This window comes from Dipodomys merriami, unplaced genomic scaffold (genome assembly GCF_024711535.1).
Source record: "Dipodomys merriami isolate MVZ:Mamm:240054 unplaced genomic scaffold, mDipMer1.0.p SCAF_5, whole genome shotgun sequence".
Taxonomy (NCBI): domain Eukaryota; kingdom Metazoa; phylum Chordata; class Mammalia; order Rodentia; family Heteromyidae; genus Dipodomys; species Dipodomys merriami.
The window spans coordinates 14,160,950-14,176,338 of NW_027206068.1; the positions used below are offsets into that span (position 1 = coordinate 14,160,950).

Here is a 15,389-nt window from a genome sequence, read left to right on the forward strand (position 1 = left end):
GCTGAGATCTAAGGGATCACAGCTCAAAGCCAGCCTGGGCAGGAAAAGTCATGAGACTCTAACTCTAATTAACCACCAGAAAAACCAAAGTGGTACTGTGCTTCAAAGAAGTACAGTGCTAGCCATAATCAAAAGAGCCCTGAGTTCAAGCTCTGTGACCATTAAAATAAATGAATAATAAAGAAGCATTTTTACTTTTGGTTTTTAGACAAAAATATCATAAATATGACAGATAGCACCTCAAACTATTGTTATAAAAGAGAGAAAAGAAATCTTGGGTGATGAATGAAGCATTGATTGCATTAAACACCTATTTAATGAATACTAAAAGAAATACAAAAAAAGATGAGACACGCAAACTTACATAAGTATACACCCATTGCAATAAGAAGATAATGCAATATATAAAGTAAACACTAATGCACGATGACCCTATTAAGACTTATTTTAGAAATTAATCTTGACTGTGTTGTTACACACATTTAGATAACTTGTTATGGTTTTTACTGGGGTCTGACCTCAGGGTACCATACTTATTTTTTCTTTTTCTTTTTTTTTTGCAGAAAAGACTCAGAGGTTCTGTGACTGAGGAAAATCAAGCAAAGAGAGAATTTAATCCATGTAATGTAAGGAAAGATTAACAAATGGCAAGGACCTCAGTTGGCAGCTGTTATTTCCAATTGTTTTTGATCAGCATAGACAATGGGTCTAAGGGGCAGACCTGTGGATAGAGGTCAGATGACCAAGAACTAACAAGTATTTCCCTGGCTATCACATGTTAATATGTCTTTTGATATCAACATGTCAGTCCCCTCTAGGAAATGAGGTTTACTATAGGATGTAAAAAGAAAGCCAGTGGTAAATGTCTTGAAGAATTCAAAGTACTATGCAAATAGACTTTGGATTGTATTTGTTCATGAAAATGGAAAGGTTCCTGTGTTTCCTATCAACCTCATGTTTAACTGCATCTCTCAGTGAAACGGAAAGACTCCAATTCTGAGCATCATCGTCTGTTCTGGTGGATCCAAATTCAGCATAAACATGACCACCCACATCTCCATTTCCCACCTGCTATCCCAGCAGGCATGACCAAGTGACCAAAGTCCATCTATGTGAGGACACCTCTTTGGAGATGACTGGACCTGGTCTTCCTTTGCCACTGGCTAAAATAAATGTGAGAGCCAGGCTTAGTATGACTGCCACCTGCCCACCTACACAGCTGACCTGCTCACCTCTGCAGTTATACAGGTGAGAAACTAACTTCTGCATTCTTTACACCACTGTATGTTGGCATCTCTCCACAACAACAGTTTAGCTCCCATCTTCCTAAACAACTAGGGCCACTCCATCAGTAAAGTCTACACAAATAATTCTAAATTGACCAAAAAAAAAAAAATCTGAAACTCTTCTGTTCCCCAGATATTTCATTTAAGGGATACTCAACCTGAAGTAGACTCTTTAAATACATTTCCTCGATATTTGACTTTCATTCTCTAAATATTTCATGCACTGCCATAGTTTTAGATATATATTACTCTGTTATTTGTCATCGTGTACGTTACCACCTAAAATAATCTTATTTATTGGTCCTCTTCATTCCCACACACTCATATGCCACATTCAAGTTCAAAGTACACTACACTGTACAAGAAAAGAATACCTGTAAAGCAAGGGCCCTGCTGGTCCAGTGGTAGAACAATACCTAGCTGGGCACTTCACATGTTTTTGGGGGTGGGGGGCAGTCATGGGGCTTGAACTCAGGGCCTGGAGCTGTCCCTGAGCTTTTTTGCTCAAAGCTAGCACTGTACCACTTTAAACCACAGCGCCACTTTTGGTTTTCTAGTGGTTAATTGGAGATAAGAGTCTATATACACAATGGAATTCTATGCCTCCATCAGAAAGAATGACATTGCCCCATTTGTTAGGAAATGGAAAGACTTGGAAAAAATTATATTAAGTGAAGTAAGCCAGGCCCAAAGAAACATAGGTCCCATGATTTCCTTTATTTGCAATATCTAGTATATGTATGAGTCAAGCAGAAAAGGTCAGATAATGTGATGTTAGGAAAATGAACCCTTAAATATGTATTTTAATGTTTTCGTTTCCTTCATGCATATGTTTCTAACGCATTTATAAGATTATTTCTTTGTTGCTTTGTATGTCCCTCCCCCACAGTGTAACCCCCGCTTTCACTATATTTGATGTCAGTATAACATGTGGAGGAGATGGGGGCAAACAAGTCGTTTAAGGATTCAGGTGGACCTGTTGCAACAATAAGAAGTACAAAATGTCATGTCAAAACCAGCTTTACAAAGTCGGTGGGGGGGGAGGAGGGGGTATAATTGGGTGGGGGGAGGGGGGAGGCTGGGAAGGGAGGTGAAGGGTAAACAAAGGAGGAGGCTGCAATGCTTGGTAAGAAATGTATGCATTATCCTGCCCATGTAATTGTAGCCCCTCTGTACAGTATGTTCTCAAATAAAATAAAATAATATTAAAAAAAAAAAAAGGAAATGGAAAGACTTGGAAAAAATTATATTAAGTGAAGTAAGCCAAGCCCAAAGAAACATAGGTCCCATGATTTCCTTTATTTGCAATATCTAGTATATGTATGAGTCAAGCAGAAAAGGTCAGATAAGTTGATGTTAGGAAAATGAACCCTAAGATATGTATTTTAAGTGTTTTTTTCTTTCATGCATTTGTTTCTAACGCAATTATAAGATTATTTCTTTGTTGCTTTGTATGTCCCTCCCCCATAGTCTAAACCCTGCTTTCACTGTATTTGATGTCGGTATAATTTGTGGAGGGGAAGGGGAAAAACAAGTTGTTTAAATAAGGACACAGGTGGACCTGTTGCGACAATGAGAAGTACAAGTTTTCATGTGGAAAACAAACTTTACAACTTGGGGGGAAGGTGGATGGGGGGGCAGGGAGGATGGGAAGGGATGGGAAGGGTAAACAAAGGAGGAGGCTACAATGCTTGATAAGAAATGTACTCACTATCTTGCCCATGTAATTGTAACCCCTCTGTACAGTATTTTCACAATAAAAAAATTTTTTTAAATAAAAAATAAAAATAAAAAAAAGAGTCTCACGGACCTTCTTGCCTGGGCTGGCTTTGAAACATGATCTTCAGACCTCAGTATCCTGAGTAATTAGGATAACAGGCATGAGCTACTGGGGCCTACTTCAGACTTAATTCTTGAATTACTTAGTGAACTTTGTGATTTCTTTCTTCTCTTCCTTTTATTACATTGCAGTTCTACAAAAATGCATGTAAATACAGGGATTTCCTAGTCATTCTTTAACATCCAGTCAGAGGATGGAAAAGACAATGGTGACATATCCTGGCAAGAGAAGTCAATAATTGGACAAAATGAACTTGGGGACCAACGGGGCTGCCTTGAGCCATATTAACCCACTCAAGGTATTCCCCTTTGTATATTGCATACTCTGTTAGTCTCTTTTTTAACTTGTTTCTAACTAAAATCAAAGTTCACATAATTTACACACCATTTTCACTTTAGCACAATCTGTTTATCATTTCAACTCATTCTCTTTCTTTCCATTAATTCTCACACTTCCCCACAAGTGCTAAGGGACTATTTGGCTTGATTTTCCTTTCTGACTCACATTTAGATTTGTTACCTGTCCGTTAGAGGAGTGATCACCAGTCGGGGACTGTTTCCTAAGTATTCGTAGAAGTACTGGAACTGGGCATCACAAATATTAACAATGCAGTGTTTTCGCCATTCCTCCCACCGGTGACGAAGTTGGGACAGCCAGGTAAAAGCTTGGGGACTGCAAACCTAAAGACATCGCACAATCATTACATCAGGCCCTGATAGTTTTGAGGCTAACTAATAAAAAACTAACTAACCAGCTGTTCTGGTTCACATTTTACTTCTAAAATCTCATAGAGAAGAATTTTATGTATGCTACTCTTAAGTTGTAATTGCATGTAGATGGTTGACTACTTTGTCAGAAATGCATGTGCAATAGCAGTCTTTATTTTAAACTGAACTTTATGTAAAATAATATTAATTTACTCAATGCTTTTTCTTGCTTTAGGAATCACTCCAGGACGTAAGATAAATCTGTCTCTTTATACTTATATCATGGAAATCCATATTAAATGGAAATCTATATTAAAATGACACATAATCCATAATTTCTGCATGTTGGATATAAACTGCATTTTCAACTACATTCATTCTAAAACCAGTCTGCTTTTAGGACAGACACTTTCAACTTCATTTTGCATCCTAATGTAAACAATTTTTGATTACCATTTGTTCCTACCTTATTCTATCCTACCGCTTCCTCTCCCATTTTGGAAAAAACATTCCTTCTCTTTCATAGGACCATAGGAGCCTAGGGTTTCTTGGAAGTCACTTCAAGTAATTAAAATTCTTGCCTACTGATGATCAAAAATACAATGCTGAATCCTATACACGTATGTTTAGATGATTGAGAATTTGACAAAAATATCTCCTCTATTAAAAAAATAAGATACTTTAATCACAATTTATCTTATGAAAAATCATCTACATTCGAAAGGATGAAGTCATAGAAAGCTGCTATAAACAGTTTCATATCAAATTGATCAAAATGGTAAGGTGGGCAAAGTAATGTCTATGTCTATGGTTTCTTGAACTTTTCAAAAAGAATTTAAACTTACTTTGATTTAAAGAACTGGAGAAGCAAGTAGAGAAACAACACATTTCACAACATGTGTATATATTTAAATTGGGAAAGTTTTATCCTCCCACCCCTCAGAAAGGGCTTTGGAGGAAGTGGGTGATGGATATTGTACATCAGCACTGTTCAGGAGAAAAGCACACTTCTAATTTCTAGAAGTAGAGTGTGTTTGGGGGAACAAAGGAGGGAGAATTCTCTTTCAACATTGAACACTATCAGCGTCCTAAAAGATACTTCAATTTTAGTGAGATAAAGGAGAAAGTTATTGACACATTATTTAGAAATTATTAGAAAGTAGAGAAAACTGGATGACCTAAACTACCTGGAATTACTACCAACCCTGATTACTTCAGGGGAAATGGAATTGTTATTATTATATTATTATTATTGCTATGAGCTGTGTATGTCAGAGATGAAAGGAACAGGCAAATGGCCCACAATGGTTCTGCATAGAAAAGCTGCAAAGACAGAAATAAACACAATTGTTTCTCCTTGTTCCTCCCCCTGGATTAATGTCTGAATGAGTCTACTAATTTAGCAAAAAAACCCTGAGTTATTACTTGGGGTAACTTTTATCTGTACAATATGTTACCTATCCAAAATCCAATGCACCCAAAATGTACACAACTTCTCAAGTCTAATTAAAAAACAACAACAGTGACTTTCTTGGAACTACTCTGAAAATAAAGAGCTCTTTCAAGACACAAAAATAAATAAAAATTTCTGCAAAATACTTACCTTCTGAGCAATAAGTTTTGCTACCACATCTCTGGCATGGACATCTATGGTACAGATCGTCATAATCTTCTGCCTGTCTCCAGGTGGAAGTTCTCCCAGCAAAAGTGTAATCAGTGTGTTCAACTGAGAAATCTAGGAGGAAAAGAGGGGTTGTAACTATGGAAACTGGTAACAGCTCAATAATCATCACATTTGCAGAGTGATTGAGTTTACAAACAATTTCAAATTTGTGGTCCCTGCTGGTCCTTAGACCACCCTGGGAAGAGACATTTCATTTTATTGGAAGGAATCTGACCAAGAGGAAAGACGGGAACCAGTGAGAAATGACAAATTTATGGGAAGCAGCAGGTTTCCTAGGGGCACAGAACTGACTCCCATCCTCCTGATGATGCAGTCCATGACTTCACTGAAATGGGAAGGGGGAAATCAGATTAACATTCCAAAAACGACAGTAGAACTTCACATAACATGTCACTTTTTCTTCAGAAAGATTCATTGTGTAATTCATGCGTAGTGCTTCTTGTTGTTTTTGGATACAAGATAGGATGAGTACTGAGAAAAGATTCAGGTCGTTTTTCTTATTTACATTCCTATTGTTTTAGGCTTCCATCCTAATGGTGGGTGACAGGGAGCAAAGGATTAAGAGCCCAACAGCCACTCATCTAGTTCCTCTGAGCTAATGGTTACTCAGCACTGACTATCTGGCAGGCCCTATGCATGCATACACGTATTGTGTGGGTATTCTAATGGCTACAACTGCAAGAGGAAGTATAATTATAATACCAACTGCATATATGAGAACACAAGGTTATTTGCCCAAGATCACACATACAAGATTTAGTACCAGGTCTATGATTTTACTACATATTTTGCAAATATGAAATCTTTTCATTGTGGATCATGTCATGTTATCACTGAACCTTGTCAGACAGGAGCAGAAAGCACATGGGATGCCAGTAATTTTGGTATCTGGGAATTCTCTTTTGTAGGTAGAGAGAGAGATGTTTTTTGGAGGGGAAAGGGGTGGTCTTGGGGCTTGAACTCCGGGCTTGGGTCCTGTCCCTGAGCTTCCTTTGCTCAAATCTAGTGCTGTACCACTTGAGCCACACCACCACTTTGGGGGTGTTTTTTGGGTAGTTTAGTAGAGAAAAGTGTCTCATTAGCTTTCCTGTCCTGGCTGGCTTGGAACTGTGAACCTCAGATCTCAGCCTCCTGAGTAGTTAGGATTACAGGCGTGAACAGCCAGCGCCTAGGTTAGAGATGCTTTTTAAGGAAGGCATAGTATCTGATCACCACTTCAACTGACATGCTCTTCATGTCTATGGAACTACAGCATTCCCAAAGAGGCCTGGTCTGCTTAGTGGGATGACAGTGATCTCACTATGAAGGATAGTGTCAGATAGTGTCAGGCACAAAAAGTTAGAAGACTCAAAGTCAGAGAGAACTTGTAGTTCTGCTGGTTCCTAATATTAAGATTGTTGGTCCATGATTTTGCTCTGGTCCCTCTCCTGTGTCAAGATGGATAGAAGAGGCCACATAAGGAACTGTATCTCTAAACGGTATAACGTTTTGTATGCATTTGTGTTTGCTAGTACTGAGGCTTGTATGCAGAAACTCACACTCTTCTTTGGCTTTTTTGCTCAAGGCTGGTGCTCTACTACTTGAGCTATACCTCTATTTCCATTTTTTTGCTGGTAAGTTGGAGATAAGCATCTTATGGATTTGTCAAACTGTGATTATCCAGTCTCAGCCTCCTGAATAGCTAGGATTATAGATGTGAACCACTGGTCCTGACTGCCAGAACTCTTGACCCCTCTCTGGATATAACACTATTGATCTTCAATAATATCAGAAACAATGGATTTTCATTTCCAGCAACCAGTGCAAAGGAAATTGTAAAAGGGAAAAAAATCCTACCCACTCTTTGAAAGCATGATGGCACGCACTGTGGAACCTCAGTTTGCTGCCTTTTTCTGCAGTGCTCACTTCCTGCTTCTCAGGTACATGAATTACTAAAAACCACAGCACAATATTAAACAATGGGTGTCGGAGACAGGGCACATATTTCCCTCATTCTTGACACTAATGGAAGTGACTCAAATGTTTCACCATTAAGTATGGTTTTCTCTGCAGGTTTCTGGTAGATACTTTTCATCAAGTTTTAAAACTTCCTTTGAATTCTTATACTTGAAAAGAAAAAGATGTAAAGGCAATAACCTAAACTCCTACCTTAAGAAACTTGAAAAAGTTAAAGGAATTAATCTCAAAGTAAATACCAAAGAGGAAACAACATAAGAATGGAAATTAGTGAGCCATAAAGTGAACAACAGATAAACTTATCAGAGTTAAAGGTTACTTCTTTGAAAACAAAATTAAAATTGGTCAGCACCTAGAAAGGCTGATAAAGGAAAAAGAACAAAACAAAATTGGCAGCACCAGGAAGACAGGTGACCACCAGGCCAGATTTTCCCAGATGTTCTTTACACAATGATAAGACAGTATAAACTATAAAACTTAGATACATTTTTGCTACAAAAGGCCAGACGCTCACTATTCAGTTCTATGGCCACACTTCTCCATCACTTCCACTCCATTTTGTCACTGCAAGCAGGCTCAGATAAGGTACCCTGGGACCTATTCAGACAGAGAACTATAATTTGCCAACCCTACAAATACTCTAAACCAAAGGAACTTCAAAAAGCTCAATAGCCACCTGTGCATTAAAGAAATCAATTAATAATAAAGAACCACAAAGAACACTCAAGGCCCAGATAGCAACATCACTATGTCTGTAATATATGTCTTTCACTAAGTCAGGTGGAACACTAGTCTTCTGAGTATATCCCAAGCCACTTAAAGATACAAAGATATCCTAAGGAACCATTTACAAGTATCTCTGACAAAGAATAAAATTAGCATACAGACTGCAGCAAAAGTGTACAAACATATATAAAGGACAATTTCAAATAACTGGATTAATAATGAACTGGAGTTTTTTTTAATTCAGAAATGTGAAGTTGGCTCATTTAAAATTTCACAAGGCTGTGGGCATTGCTTAATGGTGAGGGCCATGCTTCACACAAATGAAGTTTCAAGTTCAGTCCCCTGCTTTTCCCAACCCTAAAGTAGATGAATGAATCAAGAAAATGTGGTATATATACACAATGGAATTTTATGCCTCCATCAGAAAGAATGACATTGTCCCATTAGTTAGGAAATGGAAAGACTTGGAAAAATTATATTAAGTGAAGTAAGCCAGGCCCAAAGAAACATAGGTCCCATGGTTTCCCTTATTTGCAATAACTAGTATATGTCTGAGACAAGCAGAAAAGGTCAGATAAATTGATGTTTGTTAGGTGAAATGAACCCCAAGATAAAGGTTCAAATGGTTTTGCTTTCATGCAATTGTTTCTAACATATTTATAAGATGATTTCTTTGTTGCTTTGTATGTCCCTCCCCCACAGTATAACCCCTACTTTCACTGTATTTGATGTTGATATAATTTGTGGATGGGAAGGGCAAAAACAAATTGTTTAAATAGGGATACAGGTGGACCCACTGTAACAATGAGATGTTCAAATTGTTATGTCGAAAAACGAACTTTACAACTTTGGTGAGGGGTGGGGTGGGGGGTTGGGGGGAGATGGGAAGGGATGGTAAGGGGAAACAAAGGAGGAGGCAACAATGCTTGATAAGAAACACACTCATTATCTTGCCCATGTAATTGTGACCCCTCTGTATGGTATTTTCACAATAAAAAATTAAAAAAAAAGAAATTCAACACAAGAAAAATAATACATATTAACCAGGTATGGCACTAGCTACCTGGGAGACTGGGAGACAGCCAGGCCTAGATTGGCCTGGAACTCAACAGAAGCAGGTGGGCATGGTGTCATGTGACTGTCATTCCAAGTCAGTGAGAAATGAAAAGTAGGAAGATCACAGCCCAGACTCATGCACAGTCAGGAAGCAAGAATTACTATAATGTTATGGCAATGAAGACTACTGATTTGGCATAAAGGCATAAGAAGATACCAATGGAACAGAAGGTTTGGAAATTGATCAGCATATATACAATCTATTGATGCTTGGGAAAGTGCAGAAAGGTATTATGCATAAACCATAAACTTTAGTGAAAGCTTAGAACTACAAAGCACCTTGGGAGAAACAAGAAAATTATCATGACTTTTAGGTAGGCAAAGCTTTCTTGTATTTGTCAGAGAAAATACTATCTTTGCACGAAATTTGGTACTTCAAAATTACAATTTGCTCACTCATACAAGATGTCATTAAGAAAATGAGTAAGTTGAGCTCAAGGAGTTCATGCCTATATTTAGAAGCCTAAGATCTGAGGATCTCAGTTAGAAGCCAGCCTGAACAGAAAAGCCAGAGAGACTTTATCTCCAATTAACCAGCAAAAATCTGGGCTAGAAGTGCAGCTCAAAGGGTGGTGCATCAGCTGTGAATAAACATGCTTAGTGAATCCGAGGCCCTGTGTATATTACACACACACATGAGAAGGAAGAAGAGATGGAGGGAAATGAGCGAGCCATCTACCCCAAATGAAGAAATTCTACAACCAATAATAAAAGTAGAAGGCATTCAATTTTAAAAATTCAACCAAAAATTTTAACAGATATTTTGCAATAGTAAATAGTAAAATATCTAGCAAGTTAACTAGAAGTTACTCAACATATTAGGGAGAAATGTAAAATAAAATTGCACTGAGATACTTTTATAGCTACCAGAATGGCTACAATAACAGACAGTTATATGACAACACTAAACATGGACAAGTATATGACTCAATTGGAATTCTGTCCCATTGTTGATAGGAGTTTGAGAATGGACTTTCTGTTTCTTAACTTGTTAAATATACACCATCTCTATCATCAAGCAATTTTACTTTTAGGTATTTACCCAGAAGATTAAATTATACCTACACAATGACTGTTTTCAAGAACACGTAAAGCAGCCTTAAGCCTTAAACTAGAAACCAAAGTGATGCCATGATGGTTTTGCTTTACTACAGCCCACACTCAAAGGAGCCATGTGGCCAAGGTCTGAAATCCTTGAAAGTATGAGCCACAGTAAACTTGCTCTCCTTTTGGTTGATCTAAGGTATTTGGTCACAGCAATAAAAACTGACTACGACAACCACTAATTTTGCATCCAATTTTTTTCCTATTTGCTTATGTGTTTCTATTATTATTGCTAAAGTCATTGTACATTGAATATAATAATTGCATTTGCTCACCTTTCCAATTTGTTTTTGAAACAATTTCTCTGGTAGTGACTGAAAGGCCAAAGATGGCCTTTAAGCAGTAAAATGAAAGTGTCTTTCTAGTACATACAGTAATTTTGATTGTTTGTAATAGGAAAGGTGACTAATGGGCAAAGTTTTATACTGCTTATCAACACTAATCCAAAGCTCCTTGGATAATGTCTTAGCACATCACTGTCACTAATGTTTTGGGGTTTTGATTTTGTTTCCAGTCCTAGGGCTTGAACTTAGGGCCTGGGTGCTGTCCCTGAGTCTTTTTGGGCTCCAGGCTAGCTCTCTATCCCTTGAACCACAGTAACACTTCCAGTTTCTTCTGAGTAGTTTGTTGAAGAGTCTCACAGACCTTTCTGCCAGGGCCAGCTTTGAACCAGATCCTCAGATCTCAGCCTCCTGAGCAGCTAGGATTACAGGCATAAGCCACTAGCACCTGGCTTGCCACTAATTTTTTAAAGTATAAAATTCATCTCTATTCTGATGATTTTTACCCAGGTCAGTAATAAAGGAGAAGAAAACCATACTTACCAGTTCACATATCTCCAAAACAAAACATTTTTGTCAAGGAACCTTCCAACCAAAATAATTAAATTTATGATATCTGTCTTATTTTCACAGATTCTAACAAGCTAGGGTTATAGCCAAAGACATACAGAGATATGTTGGATGTATCCAAACTGTGGCATTTTTGTTTTTAATCCTAATACCATCATGCAATTATATTAGATCTCAGGGAAAAATGTAGTTTAAAATAATCTCTTGGATTATCTATCTTAAAATTCTCAAGCAAGAGCTAAGTAAAGAAGCTTCTCATTTAGGTAGATTATCTATTGTAGCCATTTTAAAGTACTAAAGTTCATTTCAAATACTCACAGAATTAATGAGATTAACTTCAATTAAAAACATACAATAAATAGGGATACAGATTGACCAATTGTAACAATGAGATGTACAAGACGCTATGTGGAAAAAGGAACTTTACAATTTAGGTGGGAGGAGGGGGGTGTAGTTGAGGAAGTGGGAGGGACCAGATGGTAGGGAAAAACATAGGAGGAGGCAACAATGCTGGATAAGAAATGTACTCATTACCTTGCTCATGTAACTGTAACCCCCCTGTATTTTCACAATAAAAACCTTATTAAAAAACAACAAAAAACATACTCCAGTACATGGCTGCATCCACTTTTTAAAGGGAGAACAATAAAAGGGTTTCAGCTTAGCTGTATGGCACTCCTCAGTTCTCAGCTTTAGGAATATAAGAATACTTGCTTCTCTGATACCTCTAATTTCCTTTGATAATAAATTATAAATATAAAATTGATAGATGGCCTGGAGTGATGGCTCAATAGTCAAAACACCACCAGCCTGTCAAACACAAACCCTAGTACCACCACATACACACACACACACACACACACACACACACACACACACACACACACACACACACACACACACACACACACACACACACACACACACACACACACACACACACACACACACACACACACACACACACACACACACACACACACAGAGATTGACGGATGAATAGTTAGAAGCCTGGATAAAATACGTGTTAAAGTAATATAAAATATTAATTGTAGAATAAAGATAGTAAGCTTAGATATCAGGATACAATTCTTTCAACTTCTTTCTATGTTTAAAACATTTTATAAATTAGGTATGAATTAAATTGTATATTAGACAGCACTGACATTACTGTTGTTATCAGCATCATAGATAGACTAATAATAGCAATGGCTAACACATATTTCAGTTTTGCCAAGCACTTTAAAATAGTATTTTACATATATTAAGTTAACCCTTCTAGAGTACAATGTATATAATGTTATTCTTGTAATACAGATGATGAAACTAAGACATGAAAATCACTTGCACAGAAAGTGGAGCTACAGCTCCAAGTAGTAGAGCACTAACCTTGAGTGAAAAAGCTCAAAGGCAGTACCTAGGCCCACCACCAACAACAAAGAAAATTGCTTGCCAATAACCACAGAACTTATTATTAACTGGTAGAAGCTGAGATTTGAGCATATGCAAATTATCTCTAGGTTCTTTTTCCTAATCATTTGCTACAGGGAAGAAAGTGAACTCAAAACTAGATTTAAGAAGTTACCTGAAATGCAACACAAAACGATAGAAAATATGGGACATGAAGAGTTCCATACATCTAAGCTGAAGCCATTTCACTGTTCTCCCTTTAAAAATGGATGCAAAAAGAAAGGCATTGATCAAATCAGGAGAGAAGGAAATTTTCTGAAATTGAAGAAGATATATAAGTGAAGATCAAAGGGTTTGCTGAGTCTTTAACAGATTAAATTTAAAATGGGGTAGGAGAACCTTTCAACTATGTGTAGTATAATCAAATATCAGAGCCACAAAAAGAAATCTTAAAAGCAAGCAAAACAAGACAGGCTGCTTACAAAGGAAAAGAAATTTGACTATTTTAAGATTTTATACAGTGAAATCAGGGGTTATACTGTGGGGGAGGGACATACAAAGCAACAAAGAAATCATCTTATAAATGTGTTAGAAACAATCACATGAAAGAGTCCTTATTTGAGTCCTTATCTTGGGGTTCATTTCGCTTAACATCAACTTATCTGATCATTTCTGCTTGTCTCAGACATATACTAGTAATGATGTTGATATAATTTGTGGAGGGGAAGGAAAAAACAAGTTGTTTAAATAGGGATACAGGTGGACCCATTGCAACAATGAGATGTACAAGATGTTATGTCGAGAAACAAACTTTACAACTTTGGCAGGGGGGTGGGGGGGAGCGGGAGATGGGATGGGATGGGAAGGGGAAACAAAGCAGGTGGCAACAATGCTTGATAAGAAATGTACTCATTACCTTGCCCATGTAATTGTAGCCCCTCTGTACAGTATTTTCATAATAAAAAAAAGAATACAGGACAAAAAGGCAGAAATTTATAACCAAAGAAATAAAGTTACCAATTCAAAAAAAAAGATTTTATAGAAACAATGAAAATCAATGGGGTTGGGAAGGTGGCTCAGTGGTAGAGCGCTTGCCTTGCATGCCTGAGGCCCTGGGTTCAATTCCTTAGCACCACATAAGCAAAAAGAAAAAAGCCAGAAGTGGTGCTGTGGTTCAAGTGGTAGAGCGCTAGCCTTGAGCTGAAGAGCTGGACAGCGCCCAGGCCCAGAGTTCAGGCGCCACGACTGGATCCCCCCCCCAAAAAAAAAGAAAAAAAAAGAAACAATGAAAATCAGAAGATAGTGGAAAAATAATTTTTTTTCTAGGGCTGGAATGTAGCTTAGTGACAAAACACTTCTCATGGATTTGATCCCCAGTTTTATATACTACATATTGTACTATAAATATACTATATATATATATATATATACACTACATATACTATATATGTGTACTATATGTACTGTATATAGGTACAATATATAATATGTATATTTTATGTATGAATATTATATATATTTCTAAATTCTAACTCGCAACTCAGAATTCTATACCTAATAGACTATTTAAAAAAAGTTAAAATAAAGATGAGGGGCTCAAAAGTTTTGTATTCATCACTGAGCAAGTGCTAAAAGATCTGCTACAGAAAGAAAGGAATTAAAGTCAGAAATAAAAAATAGGAGTAGGAAAGGGAGAGAGAAAGCAAGAGAGAAAGACAGGGAAAGGGAAAGAGAAGGAGAGGCAGAGAGAGATGGGGGAGAGAGACAGGGAGAGAAGGGAAAAGGGAGAGAGAGACAGGGAGAGAAGGAAAGAGAGATATGGAAAGAGGGAGAGAGAGATAGGGAGGAAGGGAGAGAGAGGAGAGAGAGAGGGAGAGGGAGAGAGGGAAAGAGAGGGAAAGAGGGAGAGGGAGAGAGGGAGGAGAGAGAGGGTAAGAGAGGGAAAGAGAGGGAGAGAGGGAGAGGAGAGGGAGAGGGAGAGGGAGAGAAGTGAATGTCCAATATTTTTATATTGGTGAATTCAAGTGAAATAAAAACTACTACATCTCAGCCACTTCTTTCAATTGAATCCTATAATGCGAAGTCTACTAAATACCAACCAATGCCTATAGGATAGGAAACCCAATTCTCTAAGAGTAAATAATAAATGAATGAAACTCACCTCTTTGAGTATCAAAAGAATCATAAATCCATAAAAAAAAAGATACCTGTTTTTTGTGGAAGTCCTTTAGGGCTGTTTCATAGCCTTCCTCCAGCCTACTGAAGGCAATTCCTACATCTGTTGTCCACCAGACTTGTGAGCCTGTTAGTGCAACCTGGGCTGGGAAATCAAAAATCCACAGCTCCCTAGGTTTTTCTTCATAGGCTGCTATGGCTCCTGTGATAGCCTGGCGCACCGTTTCTTGCATAGTCTGTTCAAGTTGTAGAAGCCAAATTTCCACCTTGGAAGCAAATTGAAATGTGGTAACACTGGTTTAGCCATGGAAGGTAAGCATCCATCCTCACACCCGTGATATGGCAGGTGGCCATATCTAACCCTTCTAGGAAACTATAAGAGGGATGGTTCAAAAGAGTAAGTCTATTTTCCTTACATAGCCTGTCTTCTACCAGGGGTAGAGCGCATGTTATTTCGCCTACCAGTGGGCTAATAACGCTTCACAGCTTAAACAGAGGATGTGTTCTCTGTGACTCAGTTTTCAACTTTGAAAA

At 37.7% G+C, this 15,389-nt stretch overlaps 1 protein-coding gene across 1 annotated transcript in view; it reads right to left on the reverse strand.

The window, feature by feature from the left end:
* Dnah11 (dynein axonemal heavy chain 11) overlaps positions 1–15,389 on the reverse strand; it is a 278,195-nt gene that overhangs the window by 175,563 nt on the left and 87,243 nt on the right. The window contains 3 exon segments of the mRNA XM_069996108.1: positions 3,646–3,806; positions 5,437–5,568; positions 14,888–15,121. Coding sequence (XP_069852209.1) covers positions 3,646–3,806; positions 5,437–5,568; positions 14,888–15,121 — 527 coding nt within the window.